The 24,750-nt window shown below is 38.4% G+C and overlaps 1 protein-coding gene across 5 annotated transcripts in view; it reads right to left on the reverse strand.

Annotated features, from left to right (window-relative positions):
• Window positions 1-972: 972 nt before the first annotated feature.
• The window catches only part of aatkb (apoptosis-associated tyrosine kinase b), a 52,966-nt gene continuing 29,188 nt past the window's right edge, over window positions 973-24,750 (reverse strand). The window contains exons 1-13 of one of the 5 annotated variants that reach the window (XM_082151608.1): window positions 22,618-22,952; window positions 20,232-20,373; window positions 16,172-16,251; window positions 15,310-15,428; window positions 14,859-14,946; window positions 13,089-13,222; window positions 12,390-12,474; window positions 12,117-12,238; window positions 11,715-11,864; window positions 5,298-8,808; window positions 5,055-5,199; window positions 4,761-4,967; window positions 973-3,274 (exon numbers count right to left, since the gene is read on the reverse strand). In XM_082151608.1, coding sequence (XP_082007734.1) covers window positions 4,762-4,967; window positions 5,055-5,199; window positions 5,298-8,808; window positions 11,715-11,864; window positions 12,117-12,238; window positions 12,390-12,474; window positions 13,089-13,222; window positions 14,859-14,946; window positions 15,310-15,428; window positions 16,172-16,251; window positions 20,232-20,334 — 4,743 coding nt within the window. In that variant the 5' untranslated portion in view covers window positions 20,335-20,373; window positions 22,618-22,952 and the 3' untranslated portion in view covers window positions 973-3,274; window position 4,761. Of the gene's footprint in view, window positions 3,275-4,760; window positions 4,968-5,054; window positions 5,200-5,297; window positions 8,809-11,714; window positions 11,865-12,116; window positions 12,239-12,389; window positions 12,475-13,088; window positions 13,223-14,858; window positions 14,947-15,309; window positions 20,374-22,617; window positions 22,953-24,750 lie in introns of those variants that run through there. The other 4 variants (XM_082151607.1, XM_082151610.1, XM_082151609.1 and 1 more) reach the window with 4 other exon arrangements.

Consider the following 24,750-nt stretch of genomic DNA (forward strand, 5'->3'; position numbering starts at 1 on the left):
ACAATTGATACATTTATTCAAAACGCATCAATACATATAATCAATCAATACATTTAGAAAAGAATCGCTACATTTTTAAAAACAACAAAGAGATAAACTGTTAGAATAATACAAAAATATATAAACGTAGGAAACAAAACAAACTCAATTAATTATTAATGTTTAACAAAGATTAACGAAGAATCAAACAGAACACCAATCACCCCCTCACACATGAGAACAATTAAGAGATATTCAAAAATGATGGCAGTTCCTGTGACGGGTTGTGTCTGTTTGGTATGGGAACGTGTTCTAGTATGTAAGTATGACCATTTATATTATGCAAGAGGTTAATTGAAAACAATAAACATTTAACATGGTTTACCGGTCTTGTTTGAGTTACAATACATAAATCAACATAGTGAAATGAATGACTCAGTAAATGTTAAACTAAAGAAAAAGGGCATGGTGAGGACAGGAACAACACACAATCAGTGACACACACATACAGTATCTGCGTTAACTGGTGTTAAAATTTGCGCAAAACAGATGTGTTATGATGTTAGTATGAAAAGTGTATGTATGCATGAATTTTCTCAGTCTAGTGTCATAATAAGAGTCCTTTTACAAAATTAGAGTCTCTAGTCACAGCGCCTCACTGTGACAGTACATTTTGTGAAATACAATCAATACATTTATTAAAAATACATCAATACATTTGTCAAGAGGAAAAATGGAAGAGTAAATGTTCGCTTTGACGTGTCCTATTTAAACAGCTGATTTGCTCATTACAGGTATTTTTGATATACAATCCGCAACGCTCACATCCGGTATAGGCAAATTTAATCAAAAGAAAATATGAATTAAAAGAAAATTCATAAATTAAAACTAAATACATAAAGCGATGACATGACGAGAACCCCTAAAAGGTTCTATATTAAACCTTTTCTTCTAAAAGTGTATATATTAAGAAAATAAAAAACTGCAAGAGAGAACCGTCAAACAGAATAGTTTTATTTTTTTCACTAAGTTTGACACATTTGAGGAACAGACTTACAACCACTCTCGCTTAACATTGTACTGCAATTCAAAACCATTGTACAGGCAAATTTTCTCAGGGAAAAAAAATCAGTGAATCTGCCGCTCTAGATCAGAATAACAGGGACACCAATCCGGCGTGTGCCATATCACGTGATACATTTCTTTGGCAGAAAACACTTTTCCTTTACCTCCTGAGTTCCCATTTGATCTTTCAGTAGTTTAAAATTGTTGAATCAAATACAAAAATAGTACATACTGTTGTCTAGTTCAATCTAAGCTAGACGGTTACATAGAATAAATGCCTTCACGGGCAAACAAACAGAACATATCGAGAGTAGCGTATGGAGATTTAACGCACAGAAGTGTGCAGGTAGCATCGAATCCCTCCGCGCTGTACACTGTTCTCAGTCACATCTGCAGGCTCGTCCTCCTTGATCACGTCCGATGTGTTGTTTCCCAACCATATGTGAAAAAAAGTCACAAAATCATGTCCATTTTGTTCAGCAGTGTAAATTGTTCCTATTGGTCAATTTATAAAGTCCAACACCTAGTTCAGCATGACATTCTGTTAAGCGTTGCAGCTTGCAATGCTAAAAAGCATTTATCTGTTCTTCAAAGTTCAAGGAAATATAAAACATGTGTTGGCTAATAAATAACACTCTTTATGTATATTATTAACACCCTGATCGTAATACAACCCGGCTTCAATCCTCAAAAGATAGAAGGCATGTACAGCATCATTTTAACAGGGTGAATACAGGTAAAGTGCAACACTTTCTGGTCATTTGTAATCACCTTTGTTTTGTTTTTTTTAATAATATGATTCAAATGGCTACATTAATGTTAATGATGATGATTTAGCTTAAGTGTCCCTCTTCACCAGTAGTCACTCTAAATACATCATTAAATACATGTCAGACCATTGAAATCCCCCATTACATAATATGTTGTCAATTATATATTGTTTGATATTTATTTTTGAGTATTATGAAGATTTTCTACTTGCCTACTCTTAAAACTCAATACTTTAAAAAGGTAATCATTTCAATTGTATATATTATTTCATGGATTTAGCTGCAGATATTCAAAGTCAAACTCATTGTAACAAGATTTCTGCTATGAACAGCAAAAAATATCAAAGTAATTTGCCTCATGTGCAAACCCAGCAAGCAATAGCTGTCATTTCACCGTCTAGATTAACTATAGACCCGATATAGTCCGGCTATAGTCCGGACCCACTTTTAGCCAAAATAACCTTGAATTTGGTTACATGTCGTTTTTGCTAAAATAACTTGCGAGATGTATGATATTCCATCATGTAAGCAAAGTCAACAGTGATTACAAGGTGTTTGGTTTCATTTCTTTGACATGTTCTATGCGTAGCCTGCGATTCTATTCTTGGGCTATGGTTAGACGTCTATAAAATTTTCACTGACCGGCCAAATTTTGCCTTGTTTTAGCCTAAACGTCAGGTCTGTGTTTGGATGGCTATTAGACGTCTTTTAAACGCAAAATTGCTTGCTGGGAATTCATTTAATTAGAAGCACTGAGTAATAAGTAAATAAATAACAAACATGATCTAAAACACTAAGCAAATTATGAAGAAAGAGATTTGATAATAACGTGTGATTATTAATAAAATCATAAAAGTAGTTTCAGAATGCCATGTCACCATAACACAATGCTACTCTCAGGCAGGTGACATACACAAGGCAGCTGTGTGTCGTGAACTTCATTTTAGTCATGAAAACACTTAAGTACCCTCTCCTTTTTAAACTCCTCCTTTACAAACAACACTGCATTGGTGTTTCACAGTAAAAATCAGTTCGGTTTAGTTTTGTTACATTTCGCTAAGATGGTCTCTTTCAATTTTTGATGCAGTGATACCTTTAGCGTCTTTTCAAACACTTTCCAAAAATACAGTATATGATGTTGTAAACAGTCACAGTCAGTTTTCAGTAGATCCATATGAACAAAGCAGATCCATCCAAATTCTCTTTCATTTATAATATGCTAAATTTTAGTTTGTGTTTGTTAATATGTTTAGTCATTTCCACATGTTTTTTTCTTCTGGGCCCTTTTTAAAAGGGCTGCTCTGAAGTGTTTGCTGACATTAAGTGGCACTGTCTTTGAGGAAATCCAAAAACGGTTTCCAAAGAGATCCAAACCTTCTTCTTACTGAGGGGTCTGTCATTGCAGCTCACTGTTGGCATTAGTATGATGATTCACTCTCTTTCTCCATCTTCACTGCTACCTTTAAAATAGAGGAAAAACACAACTGTACATTAGCTTTATATTTAATTAATTTATCACATATTATCGCATAATAAATGTCTAAAGCTTTTGGAGAATAAAAAAAGATTTTACTCTAGAATAAATCTGTTCAAAGACAAAATATCTGAAACATATTCAAACTTAAAAAATCTAAACTTTATGTACTTAAACATGTTAATATAGTTTCCAATTTATTATTTTAATAATAATAGTAATAATAATAATATATACGGTTTAAGGGGTCCAATTATCTCCTTTCACAAAGTCTTGATTTTCTTTTTGGTGTGTACTAGAATAGGGTTTCATGCTTGACTGTTCAAAAAATTCATTATTTTTCACATTGCAGCTTTTCTCTTCCTAGTCAGTCTCAATGCACTGTTTACTTCCTGTTTCGATGAAGCCCCTCCTTACAAGATACGAAATGTGCTCTGATTTGATTAGATGGCCCATTCTGTTGTGATTGGCGAACCACTTAGAGCGCGTTTTCCGGAAATGTCACTCCCCTTACTATAACCGTGAGTTTCATCTGCTCAGGTGTAAATATTAACAATGCCGTCAATTTTGCCATACCAATTTCAGGCTGATTCAGACCCTGAGAATGTTTACGAACAGAAAGATTGCACAGAATCTTTGCAAGCACGGATTTTACAGGACGTTTCAGAGTGGTAGGTTCCTAAAGATCAGTGAACAGTCTTACAAAAGCAAGAGCCCCGTAACTAAACACTTCATCAACATTGTAATGTTAGCTAGCAGGCTAGCGGAGCTACAAATAATAAATCATACATTGTGATCCATAAACAACTGCTTGTCCCGGTGAAGTTTGAGCTGTTCAGTCTTTCAGGAGAAGTTTTTGTGAGTAGCAGCCATTGTACTCTCTTAGGTTCTGGAAGCTGTCCTCCGTAAAATGTGAAGCACAGCGATAAACGTTGGGGTTATAATGTTCAGGAACAGTGTTAAAAATTAATTTTAGTTTTTTCTAAATTCATCCACCTTAGGAAGGCCAAACAAAGGGGTTTTGGAACTGGAGTGGGAAAAAAACAGCATCTCTTCAACATGGCAACAATACGCTACTAAAGCAGGTGGTCTTCTTCGTCTTCTCTAGCATAGTTCAACCATGCCTTTCCCCCTTTTTTGCATTATTCCGTGGGCGGGGATTATTTAAATGAGTGACATTGAGACTCGGAGACTCGAGATCCGGAAAAAGTATGTTGAAGTCCCAACGAGCCGTTTGTTGTGGTTCTTGAAAAGAGTTTTCTGTTGAAGAGAATATCTCCCTTTGGAGTGGACTTTGAGCTTTGTAACCTTGCAGATCTTTTTTTATGTTCAAACAGTAACATTATACACAAACTAAAGTTGAAAAAGTGAAAAAGCATAGGACCCCTTTAATTGTATATTGTATATACAAATGTTTTAATGTTTTAGCTTCCGTTAATGATAAAAACACTGCTTCAAACGTGCTGTCTCACCTCATGCAGAATCCATATCTGAATCTGAGACATGTGTAATGGAGAAACGTGACACATTGGATGGAGAAATGGTAAAACGAGAGACTTGTGCAACAGGTTTAGTGATGCCGGTCGGTAGGCTCGGCTTTGCAGTGATGTCCGGAGACACCTCGGAAGATGTGGGAAGGGGCAACAATGGGAAATCATCTTCCCATTCAAACCCTGCACCTAGGATCATAGACAAAGAAGGATGGTAAATAGATAGTGTGATAGATACTTAAATCTTTTGTGCAGCAAAAAAAAGAAGAAGCTTACTCTCTTCTGATATGTTTCCATCAGAAGAGTCATCGGAGGCATTGACTTTTTCCTGTTGGTTTTGCACTTTACTCTTTGCACTCGATTTGCTTGTCTCTCCACTCAAGGGAAAACTGTGATCTGCCAACTCTCTGGTTGGACTTTCCTGGAGGCATTGACATGTTATGATTAAACTTCAAAAGTACTCAAATGTGATTTAATATATCATCAAAAACCGTCCTGAAATATCTGGACAGTACAAACCTGGTCAAACAGAAAGACGGTGACATCATCGAAGAATGACACCACCTTCTTTTTGCTTTCCATTTCATCAGACTGTGAATCACTGAGCACCACTGGCATCTTAAGTAGACTTCTGAGTTTGTGTGCATCACTGCAATCACTCACAATAATAGGAACGGTCAAGATCTCATCCTCGCTTTCTTCGCTCTGCTCCTGGATGCTGTATGTGCGCAGCTCCTCATCGGATTCATCGCTGTCTTCAGAGTCACCATCTTCCTCATCTGCCTCCTCTCCATCTGTGGGAGATACCTGTCCTTCTAATGGAGGGGGAGGAGAACCAGAACGTATGGAGGTTCTTTTACGTCCTCCTTCTTCACAGTCCTTCCTCCTGGATTCCAAACCCTCATGTGTAGAGAAACTGTTCCTTTCTGCTGTTTCCTTCTGAGGAATTCCTTCTAATTCCTCTTCAGACAAAATAGTATAGCCCACATCTTTGAATATGGCCGCTTCATTCTCATCAACGAGGACCTCTGAAATGGACTCAATTTTGGTGTTTACAACGTCGCCTTCAGAAGTTACTTGGTCAAGAGTCAGACTATCTTCAGTGCCAACTTGTGTGAAAGAGTCCTCTTGCTTTACATCAGGACCAAGAAAAGTATTTGAATCAGATACTTCAGATTTTGGTGGTGCAAGTTCTGCAGAAAGATCTGAATCTATACCAAGATTTTCATCATCAAAATGATCTTTTATGGCAGACACTTCATTACCAGGAGGTGAGAGAGACACACTACAGATTGTGTCGCAAGCAGACACACCTTCATCTATCTTAGATGGAATGTTTGAGGTGGAATCATCAGACTTTTCTGGAGTATTTTCATGGCCCCTTGTAGATGGCATACAATATTCCTCTCCCCCTGTCTCCTTCTGTGGAGGAAGTAGCTCCTCTTTATCTATAATTTCCTCCAGTCCATCATTCTGATCATCAAGTTCATTGATGTCCTCTTCGCTTTCTTTATCTTTCCCGGCATCATAGTCAGAAAAGTAGGCAGAATCTCTGTATGGAGTTTTATCACTCAGTGCTTTCAGCTCTCCATCATTGCTCTCAGATGTTGTAAAGGCCATAACAGTCTCAACATTTCCCTCTAGCTTCTCATCCTCTGCCCTTTTAATCTCTTGTTCTTCGCTGACAAAGTTAGTCCCAGCTGTTACCTTTCCCACTGGTTGGATAAAAGCCTTGGAATCTTGGAGCTCATGGGGTTCTTTTAGGACAAACTCTGGAGATTCATTGTTTTCAGTGTCATAACCACTGTCCACAGTCTTGGGAGAGCTTGATGGGTGGATGGAGGCAGGGCTGAGTGTCTCACTAGAACATGCTGTAGATGGTATGTCAATGGAGTCCATGGAATCAGGGGTACCAACCTGCTTTTGTAATGACTTGAATGTTGGATTGGCGTAGTCAACATTTTCTGCTTCTACTGTGAATTCACAAAAAATACCTGAGGTTACATCAGTGATGTCATCATCACTGCAGTCATCAATCTCTACCAGGCTGATACTAGAGCTTCCACGGTCCACACCGCTGTCCGCTGTCTTACTCAACTCTGACTCTGGCTCTGATTTGGGTAACTCTGATAGTGAATTTTTCAACTGTGAAGGGATGGCAGTAATTTCAGTTTTAGGATCTGCTGGAGATGCATCTTGATGCAAAGCTTTTTGTTGTTTTAAGTTGGTTTCCACTGCCGCAATATCCACATATTGCTCAGAAATGTCAAACTCTTTGGCTCCTTCCCTTGATGACTCTATTTTGGAGACTATATGTCCAGCAGATAAAGGTGCTTGGCCTAGATGTTGGTTTTTTGAGGGCAATGTCATGGTTTTCCCTGGAATACAGTCGATCATGAAGCAGTTCCTCACAAGTGTTCCTGTAAGAGGGTCTACAAAATGTGAACTGCTCAAAGCTTGACAACATGGTACAGGATATACTTCAGCCTCTCTGGGTTCATGACACATATGGATATACGAGTTGCACTCGGGTGAAGGGTTTGAAGTTATGTGTCTTCCATGCACCAAGCAAGTGTTGCTTTTGACCGTTGTCTCTAAGTAGTCAACAGGTTTAGCCATATGGTACGGCAGGGTCTGCTCTTCTGGCCAGGTATCCTCAATGTCTGTCATTGGCATAGTGTAGTGGAAGTCTGCATATGAATCCTGGAGACAAGACCCCTGCCTCTGATGCAAAGTCATTGTGTTTTTATTAGCTGGATTGCCGGTGGACCAGCTTCTTCCTCGTCTCTCCACAAAAATGTCTTCCTCTTCATCAGAGTCGCTGTCATCTCGTCCTACAAATATAGCACCACCTGACGCCATGTCAATACAAACTGAGTGGCTACCTGGCATAGTTTTCCTCAAGGAACCCATCATATCATAGTATCCACCTGTAACATTCTTTCCTATAATGGAGCCTTGGATGTTCTCCAAGTAAGGATCAGCATAGCCTTGTGGAGGACTTCCAAGTGATGGTGAGATGCCTAAAGGGTCCTCCAGTTCCCCAAGTGCCTGTCTCAGGCTTCGAGACCCCCAGCTCTCGTGTGGAGGCTGTGTTGGGTCTCGTATCAGGTAGTGCTCCATGACCTTAGGAGGTGATGGTTCATAGTAGTAACCTCCATCCCTGTCTTTGTATGATACATAGTGACCAGACTCCCATGCCCTAAGGGGGCTACCATGTCCCAAAAGAGGCTCCATAGTTAAAGACATGGCAGGACTGTTATCAGAATCATAGGCACTACTTTTATGGACATCTGCTGACCAATAAATGTCTGGTTTAGCTTCAGGGGGACAGATTATACACTCCCCAGAGTCTCCACTACCTGTTAGAAAGCTTCCATTGCTGCCCCCGAACTCTGGACTGTAAGCACACATGGTGAAGTTCATATCAATATTGCTTTGTATTGGTTCCTCAATGCGGATATAGTATTCATTACTCACTGTTGGACTATGGGCACTCAGGACTGGTACCACGACAGGGGTATGTAGTGGTTTGGGCTCATAATATGAAGGAGAAACCCCTAGGGCGAGTCCTTCAACAGAACAGCCCCCCACTATTCCGCCTGGAGGGTAGTAGACCTCCTGACAATGGGGATTGCTTTGACCCAAAGTGCCTGTAGTGGATGAGGAATGGTAGTGCTGTTCAGCCTGTGCCTGCTCCCACTTGTACTCAAAGTTGAGGCCATGGCTGGTTTCTGTAACTGTTAGGATGTCATCTCCAGATTCTGAATGGTAGCCGTCTCCAGTGGGGAACTGCTCCAGTAGGGGGAATGATGAAGTGGTGGATGAGAGGGGCATGTTGATTGCAAGTGCACCAGCTCCATGGAGATTAGCATGACTTGTGTTTGGTCTCATGGAGTTCCAGCGTCTCTCGAAGTCTTCCTCTGCCTCACTGGCTCCTTTGGCACATAGATAACTAAGCAGCAGATGAACTTCTTCTGCATTGGGTCTCTGGTCAGGCTGAAGCCAACAGAACTGCATTACTTCATACCTGGTAAAACAGAAACACAAACACATTTAAAGGGATAGTTCACTTTGAAATTAATTTTTGGTATGTTTTAGCTTACCTCAAGGGCATCCAAGATGTAGGTGTCTTTTTTTCCACAGTAGTTTCAATTTTGATATTTTTAGGTCAAACCGTTCTTGTCTGTTAGTCATATAATGCAGGTCTATGGTCACTGTCTCAAAGAGCATGCACAGAGTCCAAATTAAAACAATTCCCCGTCGTCCAAATTAAACAATTCCCCATCGTAAGTACACATTGATGGTAGGGCTGTCCCCGACTATGGATTTTCATAGTCGAATCAGAATCGTCATGTCTTGCCTATAGTCGACTAATAGTCGAATCATGTGTATGGGGGTGGGGCTTTAACGTTTCAAAGCCGCGATGTACAGAAAATCACACAAAGATATAGAAGAAAATGTATAAAAACATTTTTGATCAATAAAACTAAGAAATAACTTAGATAACTTCTAAGATAACTTAGAATAAATAACTCCAGAAAGGCCACACTGCAGATTTGCATTTCACATGCAAATCAAATAAATCGGCTAAATTACCTGTGCGAGCAGGCCAGCCTACAGCACAACATCGATGCACCGAAAAAATAAACAATTAATTTACTAAATTAAATTAGAACAGAATATACCTTTCTAATAAATAAAAATACAAAACGAAATAAATCAGAATCAAGTCACAGGATGAGGAGCAAATGTGTGCAAAATGCCTAAAGTGCTGGGGAACATATATTCAAAACACAAGCCACAAATAGTTAGATTAGATAACCCTGACAGATTAATAAATAAAATAAAAATAAAGAAATTATTAAAATAACGATAGTAGAAAGAATTTTCAACTTTGTCTTTTTAACTGCAGAAACAACAATAAATGTTAAACTGGAGAGGCAGTCTTTTTAGCTAAAAATGTTCACAGCATCCAAAAATAAAATTAGAACCGGCTGAAAAGATTTGAAATCACTTGTACCTGATCGAGAGAACAAATCCTGAAAGTCTTTCACTCTGTCTGTCCGTTGGAGTCTTTTCAAATTGTGCGCGCGGATAAAATACATTCTAACGCGAAACCCAGTCTATGCGTGAAACATGTTAACGTTGGCCGGCAGAAGTGCGATCACTTTCAGATTTTCCTGATGCTAAATCCAGCCTTGGAGAATATCCTTTCTGATGGTGTACATCCACACTTTAGATTTTCTTATCCCAGACATTGTTAAAGATTTAAATCCTTGCCGCGAAGACGCTCCTCTGTCGGTCACGGATTGAAAGTGAAACTTAAATCTGTCACGGGGTGTTTGGATTTATTCACGCACGTCAAAAAATATTTATTAGCTCCTTTCTTTGCACATTTTTATATAGGCCTACAGCATTATCATAATAGGCTGAATATTAACGTATTGACATAAAAGCTAGTTCTATGTGAAATCAGACATTGAGCGCCCTCATATAGCCAAAGTGGCATGATCCTCGTTTCATAACACCTCTGCGAAGATTCGACCGTGAGATCGGTAGTCGAATCAGGCTCCTCCTATCGAAGCATCGAATCTTCGACTATTCGGGGTCACCCCTAATTGATGGCCTAAGACACGAAACGAGCGGTTTGTGTGAGAAAACGAACAGAATTTATATAGTTTTTACCTCTTATACACAGCCATGTCGAAGTGATCTGATCTGACGTGTACGCAGACTGGTGCATAGATATATACACTAGATGTCGCCTTAAAGACATTCGTTCCAATGAACTGCCGTAGACAAGGCGACATCTAGTGTGTATATATCTATGCACCAGTCTGCGTACACGTCAGATCAGATCACTTCGACATGGCTATTATATACGATATAAATACTGTTCGTTTTCTCACACAAACCGCTCGTTTCGTGTCTTAGGCCATCAATGTGTACTTACGATGGGGAATTGTTTAATTTGGACGACGGGGAATTGTTTTAATTTGGACTCAGTGCATGCTCTTTGAGACAGTGACCATCGACCTGCATTATATGACTGACAGACAAGAACGGTTTGACCTAAAAATATCAAAATTGAAACTACTGCGGAAAAAAAGACACCTACATCTTGGATGCCCTTGAGGTAAGCTAAAACATGCCAAAAATAAATTTCAAAGTGAACTATCCCTTTAAGGCAAACACTTCGAAAAATACTCTGCAGGAATAACTTCTTAATGAGCTTTTAGGTCTTTTGATCTATTTTTCAGTAAAAATAAATTAAAACAAGATACATTTACTTGAGAAGCAACACCGCATAAGATATTACATTTGTTAATAGTTTGCATATTAAATATAATTGTATTTTTTAGAACGGCTGGGAGATTTTTTGGGCACGAAGGCGAAGATACCATCAGAATAGTCTTTAATCCAAAATCCAATAGATACATAGGAGAATCACAGGGGGACACAACCACATAACTTAGACGTTACAACATTCTTACATTCTACTTTTTCAGTTCTTTTTACAGTATTTTTTATTTTTTTTTACAAAAATCTGACCTGACAAAATGTATTTTACATATTATTATTATTATTATTATTATTATATTCAAGATACAATCTATAAAAACAAGTCTTAATATCTAATGCAGTGTTGGTCCTCTAGTAAATTCATTTTATTTGAAGAATTTTTAGAAATTTTAACTGGAAAATTATATTATTAATTATTAAAATATAGAGTACATTGTGTCACAGTGTTTGAAGGAAATTTGATCATGAATTTGATCTGAAAAGAGAGAATTAAAATAGATTTAAGGGCAAGGACTCCAAAAGACAAGGACGAAAATTGAAAGGCTCTAGCGAAGTGAAAATTCAGGGCTCTAACTCTAATGGTTAATGAAATGAGTAAGAAGAGCAACATAAAGTTTATTAGACACCCACCAGCGGTCAGCAAGAGGATACTTAAGAAGTGGCTTGGGCAGCTTCAATTGTTGGTCCTTCACAGCATAGCTGAGAACCTGTCGGTCTGAATAATGGCGGTACGGCTGATTCCCCAACTCAAACAGCTCCCAGATGGTTACACCAAGTGACCTATGTACAGAGAGAAAGTACAACATACTCTGGTAACTAATAGCAATTAATGCATCAATCAATAATGACTTGTTATCTATCTAGCCATATAGACACTACAACAATGTAGGTTATTTAAGAGGTGGTGCGCTCTTCCTAAACAGCCTAACTGCAAAACAAAGGCCTAAATTCAACATTATATTTATGTTATACTTCCTGAACACAGATGCAAAAAATTTGCTATTTGTTGTAGCATTGAGTAAAGGTACAGACCAGATGTTGCTTTCCTTGGTTTGGTCCACCACCAGCAAGTTACCATGAACCTCATCCACCAGTTCAGGGGCAATCCAGCGTAAAGGAATCCAGGTCTGGTCTGATGTCACAAAGTAGTCGTCCTGGGGATGAACAGATATGAAGAGTGAAAAAGCTCAAAACTAACTTTGAAAAGTAAATGAATGTAATCTAAAACTCATGTTTATGAGTTTATAGATATTATATATATATAAACTGTATGGATAAAAAATGTATAGATTTAAATGTACATACCTTGTACTTGTTGTGCGATAGTCCATAGTCTCCAATCTTGACATTTATGTCTGATGTTAGCAGGCAATTTCTTAAAGCCAGATCACTGCAGAAAATCAGAGCAACATAAATAAATAAATAAATAAACATATGATAAGCACCTTCTGGAAATAGAACATGGCCTGAATGTTTTCATCCCACTAGCTAGCTCAAAAGATAACTGTATGTTATTTAATCAATTGGAACCATGCACAAAATCTACAAAGTAGGACAGATGCAGTGCCAGAAATAGCAATAAATTTTACTTGCATTGTGATGTTACTTTCCAAAAATAATTCTCTTGTCTTCAGTAACCTGTTCAAAGTATCTTGGCAATGACATGTTGAAGTTGCTTGAAGAAGTGTGGTGACCCCCGGCAACAAAATCACTGATGCTGGAGTGGAGTAAAGACACTCAGGCAGCACCAGGAGATTGTTGCAGGGAGAAACCATGAAACAGGAAGTAGGGAAAGCAGATATCCACACTCATTAGCTTCATACTCATACTTTAAATCTGATGGCAGTCTCCCAATAGTCTATTTTTTGAGAATGATAATAAAGGTTGTGATGATAACTATTATACAGTACCTAAAATTAAAGGATTCAAAGGTACTCTAAACAAGAATTTGCACATTAAAATAGAATTTTATACATTAAACTATGTATAAAAATGTTGGCTGACCTATGGGTGAAGTTGTTTTTGTGAAGGTGAAGCAGGCCTGAAGTGATCTCACATGCCATTCTCTGAAGCAGTAAGGGGTCAGGGGTCAAGGAATCTGCTGCCCGGCAGCTGCGCAGGTAACCTTTAACATCACCCTGTTATCATGGGAAAACAAATGCTAAAATACAAAGGTAAGGTGTAAATTTAAATCAGTATTCATAATCATCAAAAGAGTGTGCTGTCAGACTGATTTGCCTCAGCTATCCACTGGGGGGAGTTATATAACAAGACATTATTAGGTCAGCAACATTTGATGTTGTTGCTAAGAGTTGATCTGTTGACTTAAAAGGATAGTTCACTTTGAAATTAATGTTTGGTATGTTTTAGCTTACCTCAAGGGCATCCAAGATGTAGGTGTCTTTTTTTCCACAGTAGTTTCAATTTTTATATTTTTAGGTCAAACCGTTCTTGTCTGTCAGTCATATAATGCAGGTCTATGGTCATTATCTCAAAACACAAGCACAGAGTCCAAATTAAAACAATTCCCCGTCGTCCAAATGAAACAATTCCCCATCGTAAGTACACATTGATGGCCTAAGACACGAAACGAGCGGTTTGTGTGAGAAAACGAACAGTATTTATGTCGTTTTTACCGCTTATACACAGCCATGTCCGAGTGATCTGATCTGACGTGTGCGCAGACTGGTGCATAGATATATACACTAGATGTCGCCTTGTCTACGGCAGTTCATTGGAACTAATGTCTTTAAGGCGACATCTAGTGTATATATCTATGCACCAGTCTGCGTACACGTCAGATCAGATCACTTCGACATGGCTGCGTATAAGAGGCAAAAACGATATAAATACTGTTCGTTTTCTCACACAAACCGCTCGTTTCGTGTCTTAGGCCATCAATGTGTACTTACGATGGGGAATTGTTTCATTTGGACGACGGGGAATTGTTTTAATTTGGACTCTGTGCTTGTGTTTTGAGATAATGACCATAGACCTGCATTATATGACTGACAGACAAGAACGGTTTGACCTAAAAATATAAAAATTGAAACTACTGTGGAAAAAAAGACACCTACATCTTGGATGCCCTTGAGGTAAGCTAAAACATACCAAACATTAATTTCAAAGTGAACTATCCCTTTAAATGATGTAGCACATGTGACCTAGCTAAGCAATACCAGGAGAAGAATGATATAAAATAAAGTAGCACACTATCATGTGTGGCTCTTGCATATAACATAAAGCACAATTACATGCAAAACACAACAGGGTGTTGTGCATGGTTGCCACGGCATTGCTATATGGTTGCTATAGTATTAAGAGGGGTTTCAGCACATTGCTATGTGGTTGCGAGCTAGTGCTCTAGGTAGAGTGTTCTAGGTGGCTGCTATCGTGCTATGTGGTTACTTACCAGCCCAATTCTATAAAGACTACGATATTCTGGTCTCTAGATATGGACTATGGGATTTTTATCACCTGTTTTATCATCCACCAGATGAACGAAAATTCAACACAGTAACTTGCGTTACTTATTTGAAAAAGTAATGCTTTACTTTACTTTTTACTTGAAAAAAGTAATCTGATTATGTAACTCACGTTACTTGTAATGCGTCACCCTCAACATTGCTTACAAAAATACACTTCTTCCCCTTCAAATTCACTTGATTTGAGGTATGAATTGTGTTTATGAGATAAGGTTAGAGGTTTTAGAGAGGAAAAACACAAAACTTATAAAATAAAATAAAAACAGAAAAACAGACTTATTAGACTAACCAGTGGGCAGAACTCCATGACCACTAAGTAGGGTGTGACCTCTGTGCACTGAGCGAGGCATTGCACTAAAGCCGGATGCTGAAGAGACCTGAAGAAAGAAAGTCATACAGGTTTTGAACAGCATGAAGGTGAGTAAATTGAGACTCATTTTTTTACTAGACATTTTACCCAAAACAACTTAGGGTTCCAAAACAACACTGACCCCACTGACTTTTACTGTATGGAGAAATAAAAAAAGGAAACAAACAGAGACATTTTTCTAAATTGTTCTTTTGGGTTCTACTACAGAAAAAAATAAAATAATAATAATAATAATACAGTATATTTTTAGAAGGACAATCACCCTAGGAGGGGTTTGAAACCTACAATTAACACATCTCCTTATTCATTCTTACAAAAGAAATTAAATAAAAGATATAAATGAAATGCATGCAATGCACGATTTGTTTACCGGTATGGCCGAGCCTCTTCCAGGAAATGCATCTGGTCCTGGACACTGGCACTGGCCTTTAGTTCCTTCACCACCGCCTGGGTACTGCTGAGACCAGAGTGAACCTCCCCCAACAATATCTGAGAACAACACCCCACAGACACACATATACACAAACACACAAGGGAAAGACAACAGAAACACACATACAGGTATGAACAGAGGGAAAATGGACAACACACACAATTATGGACAGGGTGACACAGATAGACACAAACAGATGTGCACAAGAAGGAAATGGGCACATAGGAAGGAAGGAAGGAAGGAAATCGAAGACAGAAAAACAAACCCAAAAAGATTTAAATCAAGTCCAGGAATCATGCGAAAAGTTGCTCAAAGGGAAATGCAGAAAGACGAAACAACACAAAACCAGATGAAACATTGGTAAACATGCAGCCACAGAGACACATACATACAGATGGACATACCCATTCAATGGAAAGTTGGGGTAATTGGGGTAGTGTGTGTGTGTGTTTATGTATGTGTGTTACAAAGACAAAGAAGTAGAGAGAAAGACAAAAGAATGAGAATGAAAGAGGCACAAATTATTCCTATGAAATATTAAAGTGCTTCTGGAATTTACTGCAACACAGAAATTCTTGCAGGGAACAGTCAAGACACGAGTCCCACATCAAAGCTTGAGAATTACTGAGGCATGGTAAAGGTAACGCAGCATGGAACATATTTTTACATCCTTGGGTCTAAACTACAGAGCTAAACCGAGCTAAACCTTTGATCCGTAGCAGTACACGAGGGCATCCATGTCTACGAGGTGGACATTCAAAAACAAATATAAAATAAACAATAGACCAACTAGACTTACCTTGCCAAACCAGCCATGTCCAATCTCCTTTATATAAAGCAAACTATGGCGGCCAAGATCTGTGGATCTCAGGAGCTGGACTAAAGGATGATTATCAGACAGAGACAGAGCAAGATATTAATTGGCAACATGGACCAGTGGCACAATCTGCCATTCAAAAGCTAATGAAATCAAGAAAAGTAAAAAAAAAAAAAAAAAATGACGTAACACGAATTAAATATACTTCTATTGTACAGACGATCAGATGTTCTTGCTTCTATTCTATTGCTGGAGAAGATGATCATCAGCATGATCATATGTTGACAATATAATTTGAGATGATTTATTTTTTATTAAATTAGAAGCATTTGGACCCCTAATCTAATACATATTAAATCCATTGCATCATCAAATAAGCAAATGTATAAAAACAAAACCGATAAAACACAGAAAATAGAAAAAATTCAACCTACGTAAAATGCAAAAAACAACAAAAAAAGCTCATTGTGAATAAAGAGAAATTAGCATCATTAGTTAAACAATATTTCAACTGTTCCAACATAACACACCCTTAGTGCACAACAGCTTTGTAAGTGCATTACGTGAAGTCGCATCAAGATTTTCCTCCAGCAAAAAAAATCATCCTCCAAATATCCTCTCCAAAAGGCAGTGAGCAATCTTCTCAGCGAGAGTGAGGTTAAACGGCACAAAATCAAATTCGAGAGTCTGTCTTAAGAGTTCTCGTCGTGATCTATCAAACTGCTTGAAAAACATTTTTCCTGAAATGCAGAAGTCAGAGATGGCAGGGAATGGATGAAGACTGCCGCAGTAGGGATAGATTTGACCAGTGATGTTCTGTATCGTTCAACCTCCCGTCTGACAGATCCTTGTATATCTCTATCATCTCAAAAAGCCATAACAGTCCCTTTCTCTCTTTCTCTCATCTCATCGTGCAAACACACAGACAGTTTATTGTAAGGGTGCATGACATACTGTCTCACTCCCTGTTCTCTTTTTATGCAGCAGCCATATTTTACGCCCATGTGGTGTTGTAGAGGCCGTTCATTCTGCCTGCCCCCTCAGAAAGCCCTCGCTGGGGAGAATTGGGCTCTTTGTCATGCCGGCGGTGCTGCTTGGTACCACTGAGAGGATGGAAACACTAATGCTATTATTCCTGAGGTTTCTAGTCTAAGTCTGGGAAAGCAAATGGCCGGTAAACAAATCAGAATGTTTGATGTGGGTGCGGGATTCGAAATATTATATTACAATAACTGTTGCAAACAGCCATACAGCATTTATGAAGAGACTGAAGATGTAGTTACAAATTGCATGGATTGCAATTACGTGAAATTAATTTATGAATCACATCAATGTGTATATCCATCATTAGCAGCACAAAGCCAACAAGAAAGAAAGAAAGAAAACAATCAATACTTTTTTTGTCATTGAAATGCAGCTGAAATAAAATATAAATATAAGATTAAAAATGAATCTTTAAAAAATGTTAAAGCAGGAATAAGAATCATCTTTAAGCTCGTGTTGGATTTTGGGAAATAGTGCTTCAGGGAGTGTACATCGGATGTATTCTTGAAATCAGAGTGCATTGTGGGCATAAAGGAGTGATTGAATGTAGGGAATGAAGTCGTACACTCAGAATTCGGACACAACTATGAAATGTCCGATATCCTATACAGTGAACTGATATAGTTCACTATAGGAGACAAGGAGCGGTTTCGGACACAGCTTTAGTTTAGTCAAAAAGACCAAATATGAACAAAATAGAGCTGAACAGGAAAACAATGAGGTCTGCCAACAGTATGTCAACAAAAATCACATCACGTATCAGGATTTGCTCGATTTGTGTATATGAATATACATGAATGACTACTCTGCTTGCTCATTACCACAGTGTTGGTCAGTGATAGTGACACGCTGGTCAGATGGCTGCTGGAAAATGCAGTCGTTGGGAAAATAATGGTGAGAAATCATTCCACTCTAACCAAATAGAATTATCATACATTATCAAATGTGTTTACTGCTGCTACGCACGTCTTGCTTTATTTGTCCCTCTAGTCTAATTTTCCTAGCAATGCAAATCAGTGTGATAAAGAGGGTGTGTGCGCATGTTATATATGAAATGATGTGATTTTTAAAGCATTCCCTTGCTCGGAGGTAGATGTGTGTGTGAGGGTGTGTTTACGAGCACAGCTGTGTTGGGGTGGATACTGCACACCAGAGTGCAATCCATGATCTGTTTGGCTGAAACCTCTCAAATCAGATGATAAACACTACAATTAGCTTCTTCAAGTCTAACTGACTTCTCATGTGAAGAAAGACACGTCTGATTACAGACAGATGCTATCTGTGTCACAGTGACAGAGACCTGCACTTCCTGGCAGGAGGATTGTATCTGACCTCAACCTCATCCTTAAGGAGTGACATCATCTCAGCCATGCCTGAAACCAGGCTGTTTATTACATTCTTACAGGCCCTGTGGACTATACCATAAAAGAAACCGTAGTGGGATTTTTAGTTTGATGAATTAGCATTTTATCTGTCAGATGGCAAAATACTGCGTCGATTATTCACTTAGCGCATACAATTCAGAGGGTTGTGTGAGAGTTCTGTGAGCTAGATATGGATAACCACAACCTCTTAACCTCTGACATTTACTAATCGCACCACATAGCTGTTAGCATCACTGTCAGACTATAATAAATTGAGTTGTTGGGAAAGAGGGAGACAGATGGATCGGAATGTACACATCTTCTCTCAGATTCCTCAGATTCCAAGGCACATTTATGTAGGCTGGCTGAGGCGGCATTATGCAACAGGCAGATGTTTGTGCTGGTCAAGACTGAATAAGGGAGAGAAAGATGAAAAAATGCTCGAGTGAATAATTGTTTGGATTTGAAAACAATTTGCTAGTGGGGTAAGAAAAATAAACTTAATTAACACAATATTCTATGTAAACAAGTCTTAATCTTTAAGGATGTTTTTACTGAAAAACAAGACAGAAATGCAATTAATACTGAGAATTTGCACCAGTGAAGTGCACGCAAATCAAAGAATACTGACTCCAGTCTGTCTCTCTTCAATGTATTTGCTCCCGCCAGCCATGTGGTCTCGGGTCAATCCATAGATTCCGGTCCAGAGATACAGACAAAAGAAAGAAAACTGTTGAAGGCCATATGAGAACCAAAGCTCAGACTGTTCAGAGTTGTGCACTATTTGATTTAAAAATTCCAATTCAGTGTCTAAACACAGTGTTTTGAACAGTATTGTATATGTGTTTGAAATGCGACATACACTCTTAAAAATAAGGGTTTCAAAAAAGGGGTTATCGCAGCGATGCCATGGAAGAAATATTTATGATATATTTATGAAGAACTATTTATGAACCATTTATTTATTCATGGTTTGAAAAACATTTAAAAAATCTAAAGAACCCTTTCCCTATATAAATAACCTTTTGTGCATTTGAAATGTTCCATGGATGTCAAAGGTTCTTCATGGAACCATAGAGTGAATATAAATAATTAGTATATTTCATCATTCTTATTAAATTAACTTAAATTGGTAAATTCCTCATCGCATCATTCCAATTCAAATTCCAATTCAGCTTCATGTAGGGTGAGGACAATTCAATTCAAATTCACACTCATAAATTGTAAGGTTAATAGTTTAATTTTTCATTTTGCATGGCCACAGCTGGCCTGGCTTCTGAGGGTCCAGAGCAAGGCAGGGTTGTGGGACAGTGTCCATCCCAGAAGGGAAGAGTGGAGGCAGCAGCAGGGCGTTGGTCTGTTCTGGATTTTACACTGGAGAACTTGTGGGTTGGAAGTGAAACCAAACACATTAACAATATTCTCTGGAAAAAAATAAAAATTCGGTCCAGTCCAGAGAATGTGAAACCCGTATGGGAGTTGCATAAGCGGGGTCAGAGCGGATTCAGGACTGGGAGGAAATCCTCAACAAGACCAATCCGCTTTGGGCTTTCTTAAGTGCTATCACATCTGGTCTTGCTCATATCAAAAGCTTCTTTTTAATAATCAAACTATGCGGTGTGACAAAGACCCACCTGACCGGCCAGGTTGTTTGGCGACGGGCAGCGAGACCTCGGTGAGAGGCAGGATGTAGACGTCGGGACCGGTGTGAGATGCAGGAGATGCCGGCGTGGACATGTCCGCTGGGTATTCCTCTCCCTCTGCATTCTCAAACTCCTACGGTAGCAATGAAAAACACAGAGGTCAGAGGTGAAGGTAGCAGCTCTTGACATGAGTGGGTAAATGTCATAAAGAAATGTCCAGGTTATTTTTCACCCCTAATTCAAAAAGATTATTTTTTAAATTATATTTTGCATAAAGAAAATGAACCCATTTGTTGAGATTTTTTCATGATAAGACCATTTTCCCTCCAAAATGAGTTTCTTCCTCATGTTTTGTCTTTCGAAGAGATCCATGTAGTAAAATTATGTTGCTCAGCTCAATTCCAGCTTTGTGGGACAGATTCAAGGACCCTTTGTTTGTTTGTTTGTTAGTGTGTGGTCCTGGTAAACTGTTAAGATGGCAATATCCAAAATCCTTGTCCTTGTGGGGACATTTTTCAGGCCCCATGAGGAAAACAGCTTATAAATCATACTAAATTATGTTTTTTGACAATTTAAAAATGCAGAGTTTAGGTTTAGGGGATATAATATACAGTTTGTACAGTATAAAAAATATAATGTCTATGGAATGTCCCCATAAAACATGAAAACCCCAAATCTCTCTCTCTCTCTCTCTCTCTCTCTCTCTCTCTGTGTGTGTTGAGACATGATGTACAAGAATAAACAAGCAGTTTCTAAAAATTGAGAACAAACATCAGTGGCTGCATTAATGCAGAGCTTTTAACCTGATTATTTTAATGAAATTAATATAAAAAGACCATTTAATGCTTACCGGAACAAATGACAATTTATTAAACAGTCCATTAAAGAGCATGTCACTATAATCAGATCAAATAATGAGCCATCAGTTTAATCTGAAGAGCTTCAAACTTGTACGTTGTGTTCCAATGTGTTTTTCATCTCTTTATGGATGTGGTGAAACTACAAAGAGAGATGAGACAGTGCTAAGAAAAGACAAGAAAAAAACTTGGCAGGATCTAGAAATCGGAAATGCTCCTCCAGATGCAAGCAAATTTTCTGTGAACGCGAGTGCAGAGATATAGGGCTGAAGAAATGGAAAACAGTGACCTAGGGGCGGGGGTCGCACACACTTAAAAGTACAAGCTAACAGACATATACACACAAACATTCAAGTTCCCCAATGGGCCCCATCATCCACATCTTCACACGCCCCACACGGCTGCCATATGACCCGGCTCCTGATCTGCCCAGCACTAGGCAGCGCTACTGAACACTGTCTTGATACAGACAGTGCTGAGATTCCCAATAAGGCACGCTGTGATTCGAAAGGCCTGCACTAATGTGTCGCCTAAAACCACATTGCTAAGCTCAAGTCACAGGATAAACATTCCTGCCAGCTGAATCGCACTGCATTTTTTATCACATCAGGCTAATAATCAGAAACATCTTCTCTGCACTGTTATACGCTCTGTAGAAGAAGCATCTTATTTAAGCAAGTACATGTCCATTCTAAGTATTTAGGGATTTTTCAATACAAGCCAACACATCCATCCAAAAACAATGCATTCGGCAATCATCTCTGAGTGAATATTTTTATGGAAATGGCTCATAAACATCTCAGTAAAAACATGCAAAAACAAAACAAAAAAATTATACAAAATATTTTGTCAACGAGAACCTGTCATTAAACAGTCAATTAAAGGCTTTCAAGCGACATTTAAACAGTCCAACAATTATGAAACATAACTAGCTGCAGAAATGGCAGAAATGTGAAAGGTAACCTTTTCTGTTAGTCAAAAGTAATTGTTATTTCAAAAAAGTATAAAATTACCACATATTCCTAAACGTGATAACTTGCAGCAATTAAAATCCAAAATAACTGATTTTTTATATTAAAAAAATGATGATATCGATTTTTTTTTTTTCTAAAGGAAAATTAAGAAATGATTCGAGATCCTTTTAACTAGATATTTGAAACCAACATTCAAAACCACTTGAAGGGCAAACCAGCATTTATGTAATTGGACATTTGACACAAAGTGGCACCGTGTGGCAACTTCCCCGTGTGACAACTAGCCCCGGTCTGCACATTCTATGTGCACCAACATCACTGAGCAATGCATAATAATATCTATAATGGGACTGTACATAAAACATTTTCAGATTTTTGGCTGCAGATCACTCAACCTTATCAACTATAAGCTACACTTTTAATTTTATAATTAAACAGCATTTATTTTTTAAATATACTATAGCATAAACACCACTATTGTAATTAAAATAACCTTTGAAAGCTCTCTTCTAAAAGTGCAGAGATTTAATCAATTTCCCATCTTACCTGCCCTTAATGCACGTGTTAGATCTAACAGGTAGTGCTGAATCTTTAACTCTTCCCTTCCACCCTGTGAACCTGCAATGCTGGGCTCTTCACAGAGCACCTGTGAGGTGTCCACATGACCCCAGATGGATCCCTCACCGGACAGAGCATTAGGAACCAGCCCATGCTGCTGCGCAACCGAAGAGTCCAGGTCTCGAGAATACATCATGATAACTCTCCAGAAAACATACAAATAAAGAGCAAATAGATCCTCTACTTGAGAGAGAGAGAGAGAGAGAGAGAGAGAATGCAGGGAGGGGCAGTTCCTGTGTTCTTCCCCTGAGAGTGTGTGGACGACCAGAGATTAATAGTAGTGGAGACGCTTCCACAAAAATGTGAGGCTGAAAAGAAAAAAAAGAAAAAAAAATTCTAACAGGGAAAGGCTTTCACATTCTGTGCTCATGACATCACTCCTTTTTCTTCATCCTTCCTTCCTCACGCTCATTCTTTCTCACATGTGCATGACAGGCCCTTGCACAATGAGCATGCTCACATGTATGCCTGCATTTATCAACAAACACAGATATTAAAACAAGGGAAATATTCTAAACATGTTACTGTATGCATGTGCATCCATTTGCAAAGGTTTAGATATTGCATATCTGCTTACTGTTTTAACCACACTGTCTTTTTAAGCTGAGTACATCCCCGTTCGAATGTTTGAGGTCAGTAATTTTTATTAAAAAAATTATACAGCAAGGACATATTAAATTGATCAAAAGGGACAGTAAAGACATCTATGATGTTACAGATGATTTCTATCTCAAATAAATGCTGTTGTTTTTACATCAAAGAATCCTGGGGAAAGAAAATTCACGGTATCACAGTTTCCACTAAAATATTAAGAATTTAATATTCCTGTTTCTACTTCTTTCAAAAACGTACAGACTCTAAACTTTTTAACGGTAGCGTAGGTGCATTGTGCACAAATACACCTAATTTCAGGCTTTTATAACAGAATCAAAACGATTGAATTCAACACAAACCCTAGAATAGAAAATACAATATACAAAACCAAATAAAATGTAGGTACAAATTGACATCAGTGATAACTTGAATCTGCAGGTTTATACACAGGGTCGTAATGCATTGAATTCTGTTACATCAATTAAGATCATTCATCAAATTCCTTTTTAAGCATATAATGTTGCAGTACATGTTGAAGTTACAAGATATCAGATGAATAACTCCAATTTATTCACCAACACTTGATGAGTTTTCATTATTGACCCTGCATATACAGCTCCCAACATATTAGCATAAAAACACACTTGCACTTTATGTAAGCACTGTATTACAGTCTCACCTCTACCTAACAAACACATTTATTTGCAGTGCTCACATATTGTGTAAGCGTGCGTGTGAAGCCTCGAGAATGCTAAAGGGGAATGAATCAATTACCTTCAGGCCTGTCAGACTTCCAACATGTGTATAAGAATGGAAGCCCTTTAAGTAGAGACAGGAATTGTGTTAGGTAATAGACAGAGAGAGAGAGATGGTGTTGAAGTGCTGAGATGCAGTTCCACTGAGGGATTGTAATTACAAATATTTGGCCTTTGCTGGAGACCATGTGTTTAGAAGCATGAAAGAGCTATCCTCTTCTCTGTCACATACTTACACGAGTCTCATTTCTCCTGTGCCTTGACCCACTTTAAAGTTGCTGCTGAAAAATGCACAGAGATCTATGGCCGTATGCCATTTGAAGGCCTCCGCTCACTACAAAAACACGTCTACAGGGAAGTGATTGTGTCCCTGCGCTCTCTTTGCCTCGGCTCCTTTAACCTTATGAGACAGGACTAAGTGGTTTGCTCTGCAGAAATGGCTTTTCTCTGAAACTCTTGGACTTCAATAGGGCAAGAGGACATGCAGCTGAACTGAATGCATGTGTGCATGCGCTGTGCCACTTTTCAAGTAGCTGATCAAAGCATTCCTACAGATCTGAAACAGGCTCAGAACTGATTCATGAATGATGCTTTTCAGACTTCACCATTTCATTCATAAATGCAGGACGGCAAAAGGCCAGGAAGTCGCACCAGAGAGAGATGTTTTGTGTTAATTCACTGCTGAAAAGACTGATTGTGATCTATGACACAA

This window comes from Leuciscus leuciscus, assembly GCF_965113295.1.
Source record: "Leuciscus leuciscus genome assembly, chromosome: 21".
NCBI classification, from domain to species: Eukaryota; Metazoa; Chordata; class Actinopteri; order Cypriniformes; family Leuciscidae; genus Leuciscus; species Leuciscus leuciscus.